We start from the raw sequence: 19271 nt of genomic DNA on the forward strand, positions 1-19271 counted from the left end.
TATATGAATTTTGTCCACTTGGAAAAAAAAACCAAAAACCCGTAATTGTTTAGTGTGTTTGTTAATCTCTCAAGTTCATACAGAGTGGTCAGGTGAGTGATAAATACTGTTTATTGAGCCTCAACAGAGCACTCGGAGAAGCACAAAGTACAAGAAGACGTCGTCCCTCCTCTGTCCTGCTATCTTTCCTTTCACAGCACTCCGATGGAGTTCGTGCTTTAGCCTGAGTAAGGGCTTTCAGATTTGTCCATAAATCTGAATGAATATTGTAGCTGAAACAGAGATACTTAGATGACGGATTTCTTTCCTATTTTGGTCTGTGGGCGCGACCCATGTCACACTTTTGGCAATCTGGTTATTTGGTTTCCAGGAAAATGTACTTTATTTTGCCTAATTATTTAAGCAAAGCAGCACCGTAGCATTGTCGTGATGTGGTTCATTCAACTCTTTGTACTCTGGAGATCCTACATTTTCAGCATAAAGTCTGTTGATAACCTTGGATGCATTGAGATTTGCTTGCATGATAAGGCACTTCTTAGCATGAATAAAACTGGCAAAATCTGGTGGCCCTTACGTTTGTAAAAAGGACTTCTGCTAGATGTGGCTGGAATCCATATTGATGCTCATTGTAAACTCATTTATATGAATAACTATATAGTTGATAACCCTTAAGCTTTTTTTTTTTTTTACCAGTAGATGGGCACAGATGCCATCTAGTGGTGAATCAGTTAAATGATTCTCAGAACCTGCTACAGACGTTTTTTTTTAAATCTTTTTCATCACATAGAATCATAGATTATTAGGGTTGGAAGGGACCTCAGAAGATCATCTAGTCCAACCCCCTGCTCAAAGCAGGACCAATCCCCAAATGGCTCCCTCAAGGATTGAACTCACAACCCTGGGTTTAGCAGGCTAATACTCAAACCATTGAGTGAAGGAGAATTGGCCCGCTCGCGTAGATATGTGATCTCACACAGAGAGAACATCAGTTATCGTCCGGGTTCATATCAGTTGCTAACGTGTGATTGTTGTTATCTTTTTCCAAAAGCGCTGAGTTGATTAAACTGTATTATGGATTTATTTTTATTCATTTTCAGACAGTGCACTAAAAGAACTCTCCTTCACAGTAGAGCATACAGGCTAGATCCTCAAGGTACCATGCACTTCTACCTCCCTCTGCATCCAACGGGAGTTGAAGGTGCTCATTATCTAACAAAAGGAGCTCAGAACCTTACATGATGAAGCCCTTGAGGATAAGAATTGTTCAGAAGAAATCCTTTTGTTTATGTCAGTGTGTGAATACATGAAAATGGCCAACTTAAGTGTTTTTAATATATCATGTTTATATCCATAAATGAATAAAGTTATTTCTGGCTTGAGACATTGGGCCAGATTCTGATCACAGTTATGTCTTTGTAAATCTGATGCCACTCCACTGAAGTCAATGAAATTATGGTGGATTATTTAGATAATATCTTAGAAATATATCTGCCTGATCTAGCTATTTCAATTTACCAAGGTTCTGCATTTGTTACAAACCTGAACTTGGGCATGGTTCATTGACTGTGTCTGTTTTTAAAATTACCAGGACTTTTTTGTCTTTAAAACTACTGAACACAAAGGAAGAGCTTTCTGTACCGAGAGCAGAATCTGGTGTCATGGGTCAAGTCTCAACCAAGGGCAAATTTTTATGCCTGCATTTTATGATTCCTAGAAAATAGCCTGAGCATTTCCTTTATCTGTTCTCTTTACAGTAACATTGCCATTGAGCTACAGTAATTCTTTTGGAGAGGATCAGAAAAATTGGTGATTACAAATTATGACTCATTGCCTCTGCAGTTTGAATTGATATGAAAACAAAGCCAGGGGAAAAAAGGCAGCTTCCTGGGCTCTTTTTGCCCTGCCTTTTGGGAAGTATCTATTCATTGTTTGGATTTGATGCATTTTTCTAGTAAGTGCTGCATGAAATTCATTATTCCGGCTGGGATATAATGACTCAGTAGAGAAAGTGGCTTATAGTCAGAGGCAGCACAATTGGACTGTGGATTCTAGGATACAGCATCTTCCTTGCAGGTTACTCAGAGACCTTAGAAAAATGCTTTCTGTTACTGTAATAGTGCAATATGTCTTACAAGCTATCATATGTACTTGAGATTTTCATAGCAAGCCAAAGGATTTAGATCTATTTTCCATTATTTGTAATGGGAAAATGTGGCTAAATCCTACAGACTAATTTAAAAATCGTGTGTGTGTGTGTGTGTGTGTGAACTCAACTTTGGGATACTATTGTTTCCGTATGCTGTCTCTGTCTGTCTGTCTGTCTGTCTATCTATCTATCTATCTATCTATCTATAACCATAAGGAAACAATAGTATTCCAGAGGTGAGTTAATAATGTATGAATTATCCCAGAATCCCTCTAGGTTGTGTTCCATCTCAGTCAAGCCTGCTTGCAGCGACCTAATGAAATAATGATTTTTATTTCCATGTGATCATCTTTGTTTCTGATTTACATAAGCCTTGTGTTTTGGGGTGCCGTGTTTGTGACATCTATTGCACCAGCTCGGCAACAGCTGTTTGGGCTAGAGGGTGGGAAAGGCTTCTGCACACATCTCTCTCGTTTAAATCCATTCATTGTGCAGGTTGCTGAGCTAACTCATTATTCAGTGTTTGGGGGGATGGGAAAGGTTTAGAATCTTCAGCAGTCATTCGCGGAGCAGGAGCTTGAAAGCGTTCGGTATGTGATCTGTAAGATTAAACGCCCTGGCTAAAGATAAATAGATAGACTTGTAACTGTTAAAAGTCAGAGACCATAACTTTGGAGAGAGCATTCATGGTTAAGGTTAAGACCAGCTTTCCATTTAAAGTTCAGCTGCTCAAAGTGCTCTAAAAGCCAGATAGTTAATTAGATTGCTTTGAAATTTGGTGTGCATCATGGGGGCCCCAGGTATTGTCAAATTTGAGGCCATTTGGCCAAGGAGTTCCCACAACACATCTTCCTGAAAAAGCAACTTTTCTTACAGTTGACACATTCTGTCATGTTTTTTTCCCCTCACAGCCAGAGATCAAACCAGAGCTCAGGTCATTGCACCAGGGTCTCAAATGCTCAAGGGACCCCCAACAGAGTGCCTGGCACCCACCAGTCCTTTGGGGGACTTCAGATTAAAATGTTATTTGAAAAGCAGTTTGCATCTCTAGGTAGGCATGCTGGGGCTAACGTGCCTAATGGATTACACTGAGCATGTGCGGAGAGGCTATCTATCTGGAAAACTACCTTTACATCACAACACTTGAGTGGGTCTGAGAGTATGTTATGGTTACTGAACCTGAAGCCAGACTGGGCACTGAGAGTTCCAGTCCAATCCAGTGCAGAAATCTGGAGTAAAAACAGCAGGTGTATTGTGCCAGTCTGCCTCTGTCAAAGTTTTTAGTTTGGGGAAGTATAATCGGAGTATAGAGCAATGAAAGTTGCTTGAAACCATTTTTTGAAAAGAAACTATGCAAGCAAATGCTCACTGGGAGGGGAGAGTGATTGGGATAGAAAAGTAGTGGGGAAAGAGGGAGAGGGGTTGGGATCAGGTGAGGGGACTGGGGGGACTGCGACGAGATGGGAGGACATTGGGAAAGGGGGGGAGTGATGGGGGACTGGGGGAGAATAGGAGCAGATGTGCCTGTAAGTCCCACATTCCCTTTCTTGGGGGGGGGGGGGAGTGGAGGGAGGGAAGGGTGATTACCCCCCCACACACACCCCTTCCCTGCTCCTCATCGTGTGAGCCAGGTTCTGGAGGGAACTTTCCTATCAGGGAATGTCTGAACTCCTCACCCTCTGGGATCTGGGGGTCCCTTCTCCCGGAGGTGTCTGAGCCCAGCTCCCTGCCCCCATGTTTGCATGCCAGGATCTAAGGGCCCCTGCTCATCTGTGTGTGTTTGACCCCTCCTTAACTGCCCCCACCTCCTGTGACCCAGGTTCTGGGGGTGTCTAAGCCCCTCTCTCTTTCCCCCCATATGAGCCAGGATCTGGGGAACCTTGCCCCTCTGGGTGGGGGTGGCATGCTCAAGAACACCAAGAACACAATGCTGAGACTGGCCTTAGGAGTCGAGAACAGGTATACGTGACACAGGTCACCCGTGATACAGCCCCAGGAAAAAACCCTGCATTTTATTAAATTCACAGATTCTAGCAAGTTTGAATTCTGAAATGCACCCTGGGCAGAAATCTGAGAATGAAGTGTAAACTGTAGAGGAAAATCTGCCTATGTCAGGGTGTTTGGGTTTGTTTTACAAAAACAACAAGGAGTCCGGTGGCACCTTAAAGACTAACCAATTTATTTGGGCATAAGCTTTTGTGGGTTAAAAAAAGAAAAAAAACACCTCACTTCTTCAGATGCATGGAGTGAATATTACAGGTGCAGGCATTATATAACGACATGAAGGGTTTGTTTTCTTAGTTAGTTTATTATTATTTTCTTTTATTTTTCAGAAATGTAATCTGAGTACAGCAGAATATTCAGAAGGTGCTGAAACTATTTTTTGAAAAGAAAATAAATTGCGTATGTGAATGCTGACTGTGAGGGAAGGGGTGTAGGTGGTGCAAGGGTAGGTGGTAGTAGAGGAAGATGGGTCTGGGTCTGCAGCAAAGGATGGGGGTATTGTGGGGGAGGATAAATGGAAATGGGTGGAAGGGGAGGGATGGGTTGGAGGGCTTAGGTAAAGGGGAAGAGAGGAGGGATTCGGGGAGGAGAAGACTTGAGGGGTTGGAGAATGTGAGAGGTAGCAGAGGAAGATGGGAGTTTAGGAGTGGAGGGGTTTGCTAGCCCTGAATTCTCCCCTTCCATGTGTATGCTGTGATCTGGGGGAGCCCTACCCCTCTGCAGTGCTCTGAACCTCTGTCCCTGCCCACTGTGCTTTCTGGGATCTTGGGGACCCTGCTCCTCTTCAACTCACACGTCTGAAAACCAGGAAGTACAGAGTTAAGGGAAATGCCCCCACAACCTTCACTCTGCTCTCTTTCGGTGGTGCCCCACCAACATGCACACTCCCACTTGGCCTTTTCACTAATGGACAGGTGCTACTGCATGTGCCCTGTGCTTGAACACTCAGCCTGCTCCCCAGACAGAATACCACCCTGGTAAAGTGTAACCACTGCTTTATACCCTTTCCCAACCGGTCACACTAGCTCACAGGATAGCACCTAATCCTATACTTTCCCATATCCATCATTAAATCCACAGACTGCTCTCATATCCCACCTCACTACTCACAACACCCATGGCAAGAAGCCCCCAGTGCCCTGCTACTGACACCACCTACACAATTCTGTATTGAAACGAGGCAGACTGGAACCGCAAGGCCCACCGGTACCTCTTTCTTTTGATAATTACCTGCGGGAGACTCAGAGCCAGATGGTCTCATGTCACAAGCCCAGCTCTTCCAAGCTGCTCCAACTTCTTCCTCCACCATTTACTGCAGTGATACATAACACAGGGAATCCAGCTAGTGTGCATGGAGATCATTCCCAGTGGCCATTGTCAGCTCCAGAGTTAAGGTTGCGTGAGTCTTTAACTTCACTGTGTATTTCCCAGTTTTCAGATGTTTGAATTTTGCTGAACTCATTATTCCAGAAGGGCACAAGCCATCACTGGGCAACCTCTGTGTTAAGTGTTCTGCCATTTCACATGCTTCCATAGAAAAGTTTTAGAGACATTGAAGGCCATTTTCTCCTTGTAACTGAGGGAAGAATTTGGCCCTAAGGGTTATTGAGAGAATTTGCCCCTTCAGTTGTTCCCTTTATTTGTGTATGGTCTGGGACAAAGTAATCCCAGAGTGACTTGTTATCACAACATTATGCTATATCCACCCATATATCATTGTGTATCAATGGGTGGTGAGTTTTCAGTGCTTTCATATAATGGCACAGTATCATGGAATAAAGATGGGATAGCATCATGTTATACTGGGAGTCACAACTCTGCAATGCTTGAAATTAATTTAGTTCTCTTCAGTTGCTGGGCCTGCACCATGTAAGGCAAGCATATGGAAATGGGGAGAATGCCATACATTTGTGGATTAGGTAACCCCAATCTCACTTGCATGGTGGTGGGACATCTGCTTGTCTTTCAATCCCAGTTACATACTCAGTTAAAAATACAGTGCCTGTTTAAAAGGATGAGAACATTTAAATCCTATTACTAAAATAAGGATAAAACTCTTCTCTCAGAGCAAGGTAGCCATTCTCAGTGCTGATATCTCTCCCTCAACATATGAGGAACCCCCATTGAATTCAGGAAGAATTTTGTGCCTGGTAGAAAGACCAGGTATCAGTGTTGAGATCTGCCAAGCAAAACAGAAGGCAGACTTTTACTTCGATGCTCTGATTCAAAGCCCAGAGAAGTCAATTGAAGTCTTTCCATTAACTTCAAAAGGCATTGGATAGGGCCTGAATGCTTTATTAGCATGACTGGAAACAAGCATGCGTTGATTTATTTTGACATTTGTGTTCTGTTCCTCTGACTCTTTCCCTCCTACTTAACAGGGCTGGCATTTAAAAAGAAAAATGATGCCTTGGTTCCTCTGCAGGAAGATCTCGATGTCTTGGAGTTTAGCCTTGTGTTTTATAAATGTAGAACAATTGTTCATTACAATTAGTTCCGATTTCCTTCTGCTGTTTACGAAATTCATTTCTCCCTTTATCGGACACAGGAGGGACAGAAAAGTTCTGGGACCTCAAACCGAAAAAAGCGGGGGAGTGCGCGCAACAGGAAAATTTCAGACTTCTCCCATCTTATCCGTGCTGTCAGGGCAGGCTGACATCTAGCACATACAGGTTACTGATGATACTTCCCCATGAAATCCGTTAGTTTAGACTTTGAATTTCAGCTTATCATCCGGTACTTCGTACAATGCTCAGTATTTTCATCTGTATCTTGAAGTTTGGAGGATGAGATAGAACAGATTAAACTCTTGTATAGAGTTGCCACCTCCTAAGGTACGATATGGGCCTGTGTCACCCATACTTTTTTTTTCTTCACACATAGTACAGCTGCTGCTGCTGAAGTCTAGAAATAGAGCACAGCCTGCGTGCCAAATTCTGCACAAATTGTGCAAACCCACCGAGATCAGGGGGATGGAAGTCAGCATAGAATTTGCCACAGTGAGGCCGGGAACATATGGAGCTAGATATTCTCTTCCTCTGGAGCTCTGCTGGGAGCAGAGGAAGTGACAGGGAGCTGGGGCTAGTCCCAGCCATGTGATTCTCCAAGCTGCTGCGAGGCAGCTGTAAGTTCCACCGCTGACGTTCGCTCTTTAATGGAATTTGCACCAGGAAAGGGATAGCACAGCAGAGTTCTGCCATGTCCCCTACTCCTTGCTGACACATCTCCTCCTATGCTAGATAGAGAGCAAGGCAGCAGATAAAGACCCGAATCACCATATTTACACCCAGCAGACAATTCCCACCACAGCGAACTCTCTTCTGGGCAGTGGTGATTGGATATTGGCCCCTTTTCCTGAGCAGTGCTTAGGGGCTGCAATGCTGTAGAGAATCTGGCCCAGGATTTCTACTGTGCCAAGGCTAGAAATATTTTTTCAATGGGAGAATCTCTATAAATTCCGAAGCCTACTTAGCTAATGTTTTTAAAATGGGACACTGAAAATACATGTGTTCTAAGTTCAGCTTCAGCCCATGTTTCTCACTTCCCATGCAAATGAGAACCCGTTCTTATGTTTGTTTTTCCTCTGAAATTGAAGTTTCCTGTTAGAAATACAGTGTGACAGGTTTATCAGAAGTGTTTTCCAGCCATGTTACCAGTGTTGTGAGAGTTCTGACAGAAAAAACATAGCTGTCAATCTGTTCAGTCAGTCCCAAACTGCCAACCTCTGCATTGTCCTGTGTGCATTTGTCTTGTCTCACAGGAAATGTGCATCTATCTGTGTTTGTAATGCACCAGTTACATTTATGGTGCCGTGTAAATGTTCTGTAACAACAACAGTGGAGACAGACTTATGTGATCAGTGGATGACATTGTCCAGAATGTGTAATCTTTTATATGTCTCTTTATTTCCTCTGATTATCATGCCTGAAACTTGAACTTGTTCTCTGAATGCAGTGTTGGTACTGGCATCAATCCCAGGACTGTTTCAAGTTTGGCTGGGAACTGAGGTGTTGAAAAGGACTGACAGAGGTTTTCTGTTTATTGGTCTTAATCATCATTCCTTTTCCAGCAACTAAAGACTCATAATTGTGTCCAAGAATTAGAAAGAACATACTGTCGGGAACAGCTCTGACCAAGCAGGGACATGCACTGAACAAGCTAATGGGTCTTTTCCAGCTAAAATTTCTGTGAGGGAGAAATAAAAAGCATTTTGAACAAGAAACTTTATACAAATTCTTTGCTTAAAAAAATAAAGGGCAGGCACAGGATTTCTCTCACAGTGTTAATTGCGTCGCACGGGACTCTCCATTACAATTAAAGTCGCACTAACTTGGTGGGTAAATAAGTTGAATTTATATACACCAAGGTAACTCTTAGAGATGACGTTTCCAACATGAGCATAATGGGCACACCTGAGACAAATACACATGGCCAGGTGGTGTCAGCAGAATCTGTTACTGATGCATGTCAGTTTGCAAGTGTAGATAGGGGTATGAAAGCATTGGTGGCCAAATGTGAGATTTTCTGGGTGCACCTATTATGTCCATATTAGAAACTTTGTTCCTTTCTTGTCAAAAAGCATTTTAATTGCATTTTAAACTGCAAGTGCCATTCCAGGGAATTCACTTCTTATCATTGTTACTGTTGCAAAAATAAAAATAAAAATTCAGTATAGAACAGACAGCAAGTTAGAAGCCACAGCAAAGTTTCCCCTTGGAACCAAGCTGCTAACATTCCACTTTTCTTTGCATTCCCCAGGTCGGATCCGTACAAGGAGGCAAAGCTCTGGAAGTGCCACAAGTGTTACCTCAACGCCTGCCGATACCCGAGGCCGCAGCCGTGCTAAAGTAGTTTCACAGTCCCAGCGTAAGAAGCCTTTCTTTTAAGGGAGGGGCAGGGGCTATATTTATGAATATTATCTCTTATTTGTGTTGTGGCCGTGACCCCAGCCAAAAATGGGGCCTCATTGTGCTAGGCACTGCATGCACATATCACAGAAAGACGGTCAACCCCAAAGAGCTCACAGTCCAAGTCATCGTTAAAGAATAGTGCCTGAGATTTGAATTCTTAAGCATAGAAATTGCTAGTTTTCTGCTCAGCACAATTGAAAAATTCCAGTCATGTAAAGTTTGTTACTATGTATCATACTAGTTAATATATATTGGACTTAAATCTTAAAGTACTACCTAGTGGGACACCTTCCTTGTACCTGCAGCCTGCTACTGTCTGTTGGGTTCCTGTTCTCCCAAGCTTCTCTTGCTTACATTATCTTGTCTCCATATGTGTTAAGCATGAGCTGTCTAAGTTAATGTGTAAAATGGGAGGGGTTGCTATCTCTCCTGCATAGATATAGGAAAAAAGTTGTGCTGTCTGATCCACATGGCATATCCTGGCTCTGAAGTTCTGGTTTCCTTACATGGCATGGTTCCCCCATGAAGGGAGAGCAGAATATCTGCCATATGGGTGTGGGAGGAGAATTTTGACCTAGGGCTCAGGAGGTTTGCATATGGGGAGTATGTTCCCAAGGAGAGAAGTGCCTCTTCATAGACTTAAGTTTGCATGGGAGGGTGGGAAGAGTACTCTTTGTTATGAGCACTTGTCTTGCTTTGCAGCCTCACTGAAAAATGTCTGCTCTGTTCATGGTGTCACATCTTCACTGAATGTCAGGCCAGAGCAGGGGTGGGCAAACTACAGCCAGCCGTTTTAAGCCGTCCCTCAAGCTCCCGCTGGGGAGCAGGGTCTGGGGCTTGCCCCGCTCTGGCTCTCCAGCCGGGGAGCAGGGTCGGAGGCTTCTCTACGCTGCTTCCGGAAGCAACAGCATGGCCCTGCTCCGGCTCCTATGTGTAGGGGCAGCCAAGGGGCTCCGCTCTGCATGCTGCCCCCACCCCAAGCACCGCTTCCAAAGCTCCCATTGGCCGGGAACTACAGCCAATGGGAGCTGTAGGGGCGGTGCCTGCAGACGGGGCAGCGTGCAGAGCTGCCTGGCCGCAGCTCCACATAGGAGCCGGATTGGGTACATGGCTGCTGCTTCCGGGAGCTGCTTGAAGTGAGCGCCACCTGGAGCCTGCACCCCTGAGCCTCTCCCTGCATGCCAACCCCCAACCCCAGCCTTGACCCCCCTCCCACCCTCCAAACCCCTTGGTCCTGGCCCAGAGCAGCTGCCTGCACCCCAAACTCCTCATGCCCAGCCCCTCCCAAGAGCCCTCAGCTGGAGCCCAAGCACCCTATTCGCCTGCCCCAGCCCAGAGCCCCCTCCCGCATCCTGATCTCCTCATTTCTGGCCCCACCCTGGAGCCCACACCCCCAACCAGAGCCTTCACCCCCTCCTGCACCCCAACCCCAATTTTGTGAGCATTAATGGCCCACCATAGAATTTCTATTCCCAGATATGGCCCTTGGGCCAAAAAGTTTGCCCACCCCTGGGCTAAAGGGAAGAGGGAACAGTTTTAAAGTCATTCTATTAGAGATGGTTTCATACAGAAGACCTCTGGAAGGGATGGTATGATGGGATAGCCTAATTTTGGCAATTAATTTTGGCAATTGATCTTTGATTATCAGCAGTTAAGTATGCCCAGTGGTCTGTGATGGGATGTTAGATGGGACGGGATCTGAGTTACTGCAGAGAATTCTTTCCTGGGTGCTGGCGGGTGAGTCTTGCCCACATGCTCAGGGTTTAACTGATCGCCATATTTGGGGTCGGGAAGGAATTTTCCTCCAAGGCAGATTGGCAGAGGCCTTGGAGATTTTTCGCCTTCCTCTGCAGCGTGGGGCATGAGCCACTTGCTGGAGGATTCTCTGCAGCTTGAGGTCTTCAAACCACAATTTGAAGACTTCAATAACTCAGACATAGGTTAGGGGTTTGTTATAGAAGTGGATGGGTAGGATTCTGTGGCCTGCGTTGTGCAGGAGGTCAGACTAGATGATCATAATGGTCCCTTCTGACCTTAGAGTCTATGAGTCTAAGTCCTGAACACCTTCATACTGTGGTAGTGATAGGCTGGGATTTGGATGCCTGGATCCAAACCCACTGCAGTGGGTTTGGATCCATGTCCAGTCCAAGCAGGAAATGGCCTTTTTCCTGATTCCAGTTCAGATGAAGCTGAAATATCTCAAGAAGGATTTCAGTTCAAGATGGTGGAAATCTTATTAGAGCAGCTGATCTCTCAAGGTTTCTCCCATTTGGTGCTGAAATCTCTCAGGAATGGCTTGTGCAGCTTCAGGGCAGTCAAATCTAAACCCAATCCCTAACCCTAGTTTGGCATCAAATCCCAATGCCAGACTAACCCCGGATCTGAACACCATCTCTTAGGCCAACCTCTGCATGAAGTAAACCACTCTAGAGTGCAAATGTAATATAGATACAGGGCCAAATTCTCCTCTGACTCATGTGCAGGGCAACCTTGTTGCCTTTTTCAGAGTAGCCCAGCTGTAAATCCAGGAGACTTTGACCCACCATAGATGATTGGTTTCACTCAAAGAAATTTATGAGACTAGGGAAATTAAGTGGCAATGGAAAAATGTACGCAAGTTGGGCCCAACTGCTTATCTGCACATTAACTCGCTGTATTTTGCAGAGGCTTAGGAGCAATGTATGCCTGCAAATAAATCAGTTCATATTATGTATAACATAATGCATGCTGAACGCCGTATTGTCTTACTGTCTTTTAATCCACTTTTTGCCTGTCCTTTCGTCTGCTCTCATAAACAAGGATCCAGATCAGCTAATCCTGCTGGTGGTAAGAAACATTTTCTGTTTCTCACACTCTCTTTCTGATGTGCTCTCTTGTTCACAGTTGTTAACTATTTCAATGTCTAGGATGCCCCACCCCCTTATGCACTGTGGGAGGTTGAAAAGGCATGAAAATAAAATCAAAATGTCAGATTTGTATTGTGATCACTTTAGCTTTTCCACGATAACTAATGTGATAAACACACTTTCTGTGTAATGAGAGCACCCCTTTGTGAAGTTACTGTAGGAATTGCGAAGAAGATCCTGTGATTTAAACCCTAGGTGCCAAATTGTTCTATATCAATTCAACACCTTTAAAGTGGAATCACACCAGTGTAACTAGGAGTATTTGGCCTTTAGAGTGCTGCATTAGTGTAAAAGGGAAGGTACATGTGTTCAGAGCTTTGGCGCACTCCCAGTGCTATATGTTGTAGTGGTGGGGGATACGTGACTGGAGAGCTTCAATATTTGCAAAATGTCACCTGCAGAGAATAGGAAAGGGCAGGTAAGTTTATAATGTAACTCTGATGGTTAAAATATTATTCTATCAACTAATAAAGTTGTGTAAATTTTTAGACTAAAGACTCCAGATCAATTTCTATCTCATCTATTATTAGTTATGTGTGAATGAATCTTCTGCTGGAAATTATTAGAGCTGGGTGAATATTTAAAAACAACCACTGATGAATATTGTTCAAAATGTTATATTTGTTTGACTGTTTGGACCCCTTTCAGAGGTACTTTCCCTGGATATTTTAGCAAACAAATTTATTGACAGTAGAGCTCACAGCAACAGCATATTTTCAAGGTCATCTTTATACAGCTAAGGAAGCAAAAAGGGTCCCAAGCCCAGTTCTTTTAAAATCCTTTGTGCTTAGCTTTAAGCAAACATCAGGGAGAATAAACTTTGAATTTGAAAATGTGAGTATTCCCGCCAAAAATTTGATTCTGTGAGTTTCTTAGATCCAACCAGGCAACAGAAACATACCCTGGGGACCATGTGTCTAGTCAGAAATGCCAAATGCAGCTCAGATTTCAAATGTTAACTAATGAACAGCTTGAATACATTGTGTGACTAAATCTTGGTCAGTAGTCTGTTTGCACAGATCAGAGTCTAGAAAAATGTGATATGTTCATGGACAATTCAAACAGACAAGAACAGGCAAAATTGGCCTTACAAATAGTTCACCCAGCTGCAAACTTACAGCTAAGCAATTTAATTTGAACCAGTCAAACACATATACAAAGTAAATGTTTGTTATGACCAGCTGCGGTGACGTATCCACAGGCTATATATGATTGGGTCATTTATCATCATAATCTACCAAAATTCTGTTGTAGAGATGGGGTTCTTAATTTTTCCCCACTGGATTATTTTATGTAAAAATTTGTTCTTTAGCTGCTTTGGTCAGGCAGGCTGAATACCACAGGCCCAGTTGTTGAGTTGTGTATTGTGTAGGGCCTGAGCCAAATAGAGTGACCAGATGTCCGTATTTTATAGGGACAGTCCTGGTATTTGGGGCATTTTCTTCTATAGGCGCCTATTACCCCCCACCCCATCCTGATTTTACTCACTTGCTGTCTGGTCACCTTAGAGCCAAAGCCCACGGAAAGCCTTCCATTAACTTCAGCAGGCTTTGGATCAGTCTCTTAGATGGAGCCCTCTTTATTCCAGGCCCGTTTAAAAGTGTTTAAAATCCCTATTTTGAATTGTCCAGAAGATTTATCGTGCTTCCTTACTTCTGGTTCCTTTGTAGCTGGCAGCCGGTCTAGTTCTCCTGGCAAGCTGTTGGGAAGTGTGTACGGCGGCCTGACCAGTGGAACAGCTAGAGTCCCACCAGTGCCATCATCCTCAGAAAAACGCAGCAAGATCCCTCGAAGCCAGGGATGCAGCCGAGAGACAAGCCCCAACAGAATAGGACTAGGTAAGAATTCTCACCGACGTGACATCTCGACCAGCTTGCTCAAGGGAAGGTTATTCATGCTAACAAGGAATCGACGTGACTGCATTTTACCGTCATGCGCTTTTGAATCCTTAAAGCATTACATTAATTTCAATGTGAGGAAACATTATTAGTGATTCGGTTTTTAAAATGTCATTTTAATTTTCCATGTGATCTCTGTTTTCAGAGTGGGTCAAAAGAGCGTATGGTGCCTTCTGTTCAAAATTGTGGCATCATCTTTGTTGTTTCTGAATCAGGATGAAGAAAGAATTAGTGAAGGGCAAAGCCCACCGTGCAAGAATCTCACGCTTAAATAAAACTGTATAGCCCAGTCTTGTGAGGAGCTGAGCAATTCCTGTGAAATGCTGAACACTCTCTGACTGAAATCCCTGGGAACTGATTGAAGTCAGAGGGCACTCAGCACCTTGCAGGATTGTGACCTGTTTTTGTAATATGGCACGCTGGACAGTTTATGTGCATCACCTCATACATCCTGGAGTCTTTTATTAGGTTGCATTTAGATTCACGTGCGAAGTGTTTTGCTCACAAATATTTTTGTCCTACGTGGAGACTCATTAGCTGTTGTATAAATATTCTGCATGGACTTTTATTTTCAAATTTACCAGTGATCTCTCTAATTTGGTTTAAATTAATTGAACAAGTATTCCAGAGATGTTCACAAACACAGCCGTCCTTTTGAATGAAAGAAGAAATGATTCTCTGTATATGTTCTGTGGATAAGCCAAAAATTACTTATTGCCGCTAATGACTTTGATATAAAATATGAGTATTTGCAGAAATTAACCAAAGTTTACATGGGAAAATAAATTCTTAGAAATGTTTTTTTCATTTAAAAAAAGATAAAATAGTTTTAGAGCACTTATAAGAAGTTGCAGTTAAACTCATTGTGTGAAATTGTAGCCTCATTGAAGTAAATGAGAGATTTTGCCTTTGGCTTCAATAGGGCTAGGATTTCAGCCATCATCTTTTAAATTTAAGCCCACTGCTCAGTTTATAGCATATTAGATGTCAACATAGAAGTACTCTTTATTTATTTATAGTTCAGATTTATTGAAATGATCTTAGGAGGTCTCTCTAAGAGCATATCCTGAATTATGATCCATTACATTTTACATTATTTATGGTGAATATTTTGCAAAATTCAAATTTCTTCTCCTCTGATATTATCTATTCTTATTACATCTGTATAAATATATTGTTTAGTGTTTTTAAAATCCAAGCTGCCCCCTTACTTACTAAAGTTAACTATTCTAGTGTCATTCTGCAAACTAGTGTTGTCCGTAAAAATGAAACAAACTCTGATATTACCATCATGTTTCTGTTTATGCTGATAATGATGTTACATGGACTATTTTGAAACAGTCCTTATTATCTAAAGGGAATTTATTTTGCATAAATCACTCTTGGGTTGTGTGCATTCAAGTGAATTTTGGGAGCCTTGGAGAATTTCCTATAAAAGGGTAACTTATACCCCATCACTATTATATGTCTCCCCTGCAAAAAGCCTCAGTGCTCGTTCCTTGGGAGTGTGAGGATGCTATCAAATCTGTCAGTCTTTTCTTTCCTTCTGGGCTGATGGTTGAAGCCTGTTCTTTTGGGCTGTTGTTGGGATCAAGGTGTTTTTTGAGTTTTGTGTTGGTTTAATACTCAAATGCAGAAACTCTGCAGCTTTATTGGACCTTTAAAAAAAACTGGACACTGTATAAAGCAAGAACATTTGTTTGGATTGAGTTATAGTTTGAAACTTTAACTTTAAGATCTTGCAGTCCTCTTTTCAACCCCTTCCCTGTGTATTAATTACCTGGTATTTTGGTTGTTAAATTATTTTATATTTTACTTTCTTAAGAGTCTCAGATCCTATTTACCCTCACCAGTTATAGAGCTGCCCATTTCATCAGCTAGCACCTCCCATCCAGTACACCCTAAGCCTATTGATGGGCTCTCTTGGGCTCTGATTCAACAAGGTTCTTAAGTATGTTAAGCAAGTGAGTAGTTCATTGGCTTCAATGGGACTTAATCATATGCTTAACATTATGCACATGCTTAGCTACTGTTTAGCTTTGAGGGATCCTTAGCTTTGAGGGAAGTGGTTAGTAGTAAATGGCTTGATTTTCAAATGTGCCCAACTCTTGCAGCTGTCTTGGGTGTTCATTAGTGTTGAAAAATCAGACCATTAGAGCACTGGAAGTTAGGATTCCTGGGTCCTATTCTAGGCTCAGCCACTGACTTGTGTGGTTTCTGAGTGAGTAATTTAGGGCCAGATTGTGACTGGTCTGTGTTGTGTATGCAAGAGAGGGAGGATGTTAGGAGCTCATCTCCTCTTGCCACACCAGGATACTCCATGCAGGGGGCATCCACGAGGGCAGATTTTGTGCTCCTCTGAGGGCAAAGACTTTGTGAGGCTAGTAGTGGTAGTGGCACTAGCCCCACAAAGGGGCACAGAACCAGGGCCATAGTCCTTTCCTGGCCTCTTTCCCCTTCCCTGTTGGCAAGGGGCGTAGCAGTGGGTGCCTTCCTTTCTTTGATGGACACTTGTGGGATGTACTGTGCCTTTGTGAGTTATCATGTCTCTTGGAGAGTCTACTGGGCTGGTCGGGCTCCATGCCACCCCCAACATGGGGGCCTGCCTATAAGACAGAGTGGAGCTGTAAACTTCCCTGTGCATGTGTACAATGGGAAGACCATCCTTCATTACCTCCCAGGAATGTTTATAAATTACTTGGAGATCCATGAATGAAAGTTTCTGCATCAAGGAAATGCATCTGATATTGTAGGCATCTGCTTCAAGCAGGTTCTGTAGGAAGACCAGTGTTACCTGTGCTTCATATGTATCTCGGTTAGCATCATATGTATCTCGGTTAGCATTACACTGAATAGATGCTGTGAGGTAAACAACGCACTTCTCTTTGGAGAGTTAAATGCACTGATGATGAGTTTGGGAGCTGAGTGGCTAAATCCCCATGTACCAGTTGGATTCTAAAAGGATCATAGATACTCAAGGATAAAGTTTGTTCTCCTTCAGAATATTAGCTGATGAACTTGCTGGTAGCAGGCCCAGTTTACCATCAAAATCATTTAACTTCCTCTCCCAGTGCTTTTAAGGGCTCAGGCCACATTTGTCTGCTACAATGAAGAAGGCAGTTCTTGAAGTAGGCTGCCAGCTGTACTCTGCCTCTTTGCTGTGGTGTTATCTGATGGCTGCTTAAGCAGGTTTTGCAGAGCCTTTGAGTTCCATCAGCTGATGCAAAGGAGACAGCATGGAACCCAGCACTGTGCCCTTAATATCTACTTGAACTGTGATTTCTATAAGTTTCAAGTGTCCTGCATACGTTAGCTGGACAACCAAAGAGATGGGCCAGATCCTACTAGTGGTGGTCACATGAGTCAACCCTTTAGCTTCTCCGGGACAGTCTGCATGAGTAAGACCAGCAGGGTTTGGCCCACTATTGCCATATATTTTTCTAATTAACTGAGCTAACAATCTCCTTATACCTTTTTAGATGAGACTGGAAAGTTTGCAGTACACAGAATGCCTGTGGAAAGTCTCCTCTGCATTGTACTGAGAGCACTCAAAGTCACACCGAAGGCTGGTCCACAGCTTATTTTTGGGTGCCCAAGGTGAATTTTTTTTTAGAGGGTCCCACTTCCTCTGAGTTAAAATAGCAGATCCTGCTTTCTTTCTATGCATCCATCCACCGTTATCGTTTTGTCTTCCCCAGCTCTTTAGTTTTCCCTCATTTTGGAGCTTGTCTGCTGTCCAGCTGGCTGCCTGCCTTGTGGTCCATACTTTTTGGAATGGGATCCTGAAGTCAGGCCTTCCGGCTGTCTGACCTTTCTGGCTGGATGACTTCTTCTTGCAGACAGACTCCCCTCTGATTCATGACAACCCCTGAAATGTGGCATCCTGTACAGCCACAATTTGTCTTATACCTAAAATGACCCGTGTTCAAGGCAATGGAGAACTGCAGGGCAAATCCCTGGGAGGTCATGTCATTTTTCTTTTCTGTGGTCCTGCTATTCCTGTCATCCATTCTCTTTCCCTTGTGTATGTATCTCCATCCACCAGCATGCATGTATCATATTTAAATATCACTCATTACATTAGGAAATCAGAATATAAGGTGTTTTTTTCTGGTTGCTTGGATATTGTGTCTAGTGGGTGGCATTGGATCGAGTATTCTGTTTTGATTTGTAATATCCAAGAGTACAAATGCTTCATACTGCATGCAGGCTTTTTAATCTGTTAATAAAGAAAAACGTGTTGCCTGTATCGTTCATTCTATAGTGATCACGTCTATCGCACTGAGAATATGTGCTAGGCCTAGGGTGCTTAAATCAGGAAGAAGACTGACAGATGAAAGATAAATTTAATGAAAGTGCTTGTGATAAAGGAATGCCTGTGCAAACTACCTCCATGTGAAGGCTGCCAAGATTTACGTGTAAGCATGTGACCCAAGAGTGAACAGTCCTACTTTTAGAGAACCCCATAGTTCCAAATAAGTATATTTCTCATGTAGATTACATTTGGGAGTTTTCCTTTTCACCCACAGCTCACACTTAAGCTTCCTGTTCCTGTCCTATATTTTTTTTTTATCTGAGGCGTCTGTATTTTTGGGTCCTAATTTCATTCACTCCATGATAATCCTACTTATTATAATACCACCTCTCTATCTCCTTCATAACTTTCTTGGCTTCTGGGCATGGTGGTGTTATTATCAAGTTGGTCTATGGTTCATCTTGTATTGTTCAACATCAAAGTTCAGACATCAGAACCATTAATTCATCAAACAGATGTACAAGTTGGGTTTTGGAAAACTGGGAGGGGTTTGAGAAACCAGGGATCTGGCAACAGTTTATATCTGAATTTCTTACTCTATATGGGAAGGATTCTATTTTGTCCTGTACTGTTATACTTCAAGGGATACTTTGAAGGGTGATAGGCCCAGCACTTAACTGATAATATAAAAACAGATTATTTACTGTGACTCTGTCCTCCTCATCCCTAATATTCTATTCTTCAATAATGAGGACTGCAAAAATATTTAATTTATTATCACATTCCTTGATGAGTCTACAAAATAGTCCCAGTGTGCTAAATTTTTCTATTACCATGGCTCTGTTTGCAGTGTCCCCAGCCTCCTCTATCTGTGAGCAGGCACTATAAACATTTATAAGACTCTGCACTCAAAGGCATGCATATGACATAATTTTGCAAATACGAGCTTCCTGCTGAGTACTGGTGATGGAGCAGACAGGCAGAGTAGGTGACAGCACAAAGGTATGTGCATCTCTGCACCCTGGCCATCCAAGTCAAAGCTAAGGATCTGATTTTAGACCAGACACTGTGAACAGTTCCTTCAGGGCTTTTCCTAACTACTCGTTTAAAAGTAGCTACTCTTGTTTCCAAAGACTAGTACAGTGAAAAGAC

The 19271-nt window shown here is 43.0% G+C and overlaps 1 protein-coding gene across 10 annotated transcripts in view; it reads left to right on the plus strand.

The window, feature by feature from the left end:
- The window catches only part of CLASP1 (cytoplasmic linker associated protein 1), a 261914-nt gene that overhangs the window by 147837 nt on the left and 94806 nt on the right, over nucleotides 1–19271 (plus strand). For 8 of the 10 annotated variants that reach the window (XM_039493735.1, XM_039493738.1, XM_039493736.1 and 5 more), the window contains 2 exons: nucleotides 8909–9016; nucleotides 13637–13804. In XM_039493735.1, coding sequence (XP_039349669.1) covers nucleotides 8909–9016; nucleotides 13637–13804 — 276 coding nt within the window. Of the gene's footprint in view, nucleotides 1–8908; nucleotides 9017–11859; nucleotides 11887–13636; nucleotides 13805–19271 lie in introns of all 10 variants that reach the window. The other 2 variants (XM_039493734.1, XM_039493743.1) reach the window with 1 other exon arrangement.

This window comes from Mauremys reevesii, linkage group 11 (assembly GCF_016161935.1).
Source record: "Mauremys reevesii isolate NIE-2019 linkage group 11, ASM1616193v1, whole genome shotgun sequence".
Lineage (NCBI taxonomy): Eukaryota > Metazoa > Chordata > Testudines > Geoemydidae > Mauremys > Mauremys reevesii.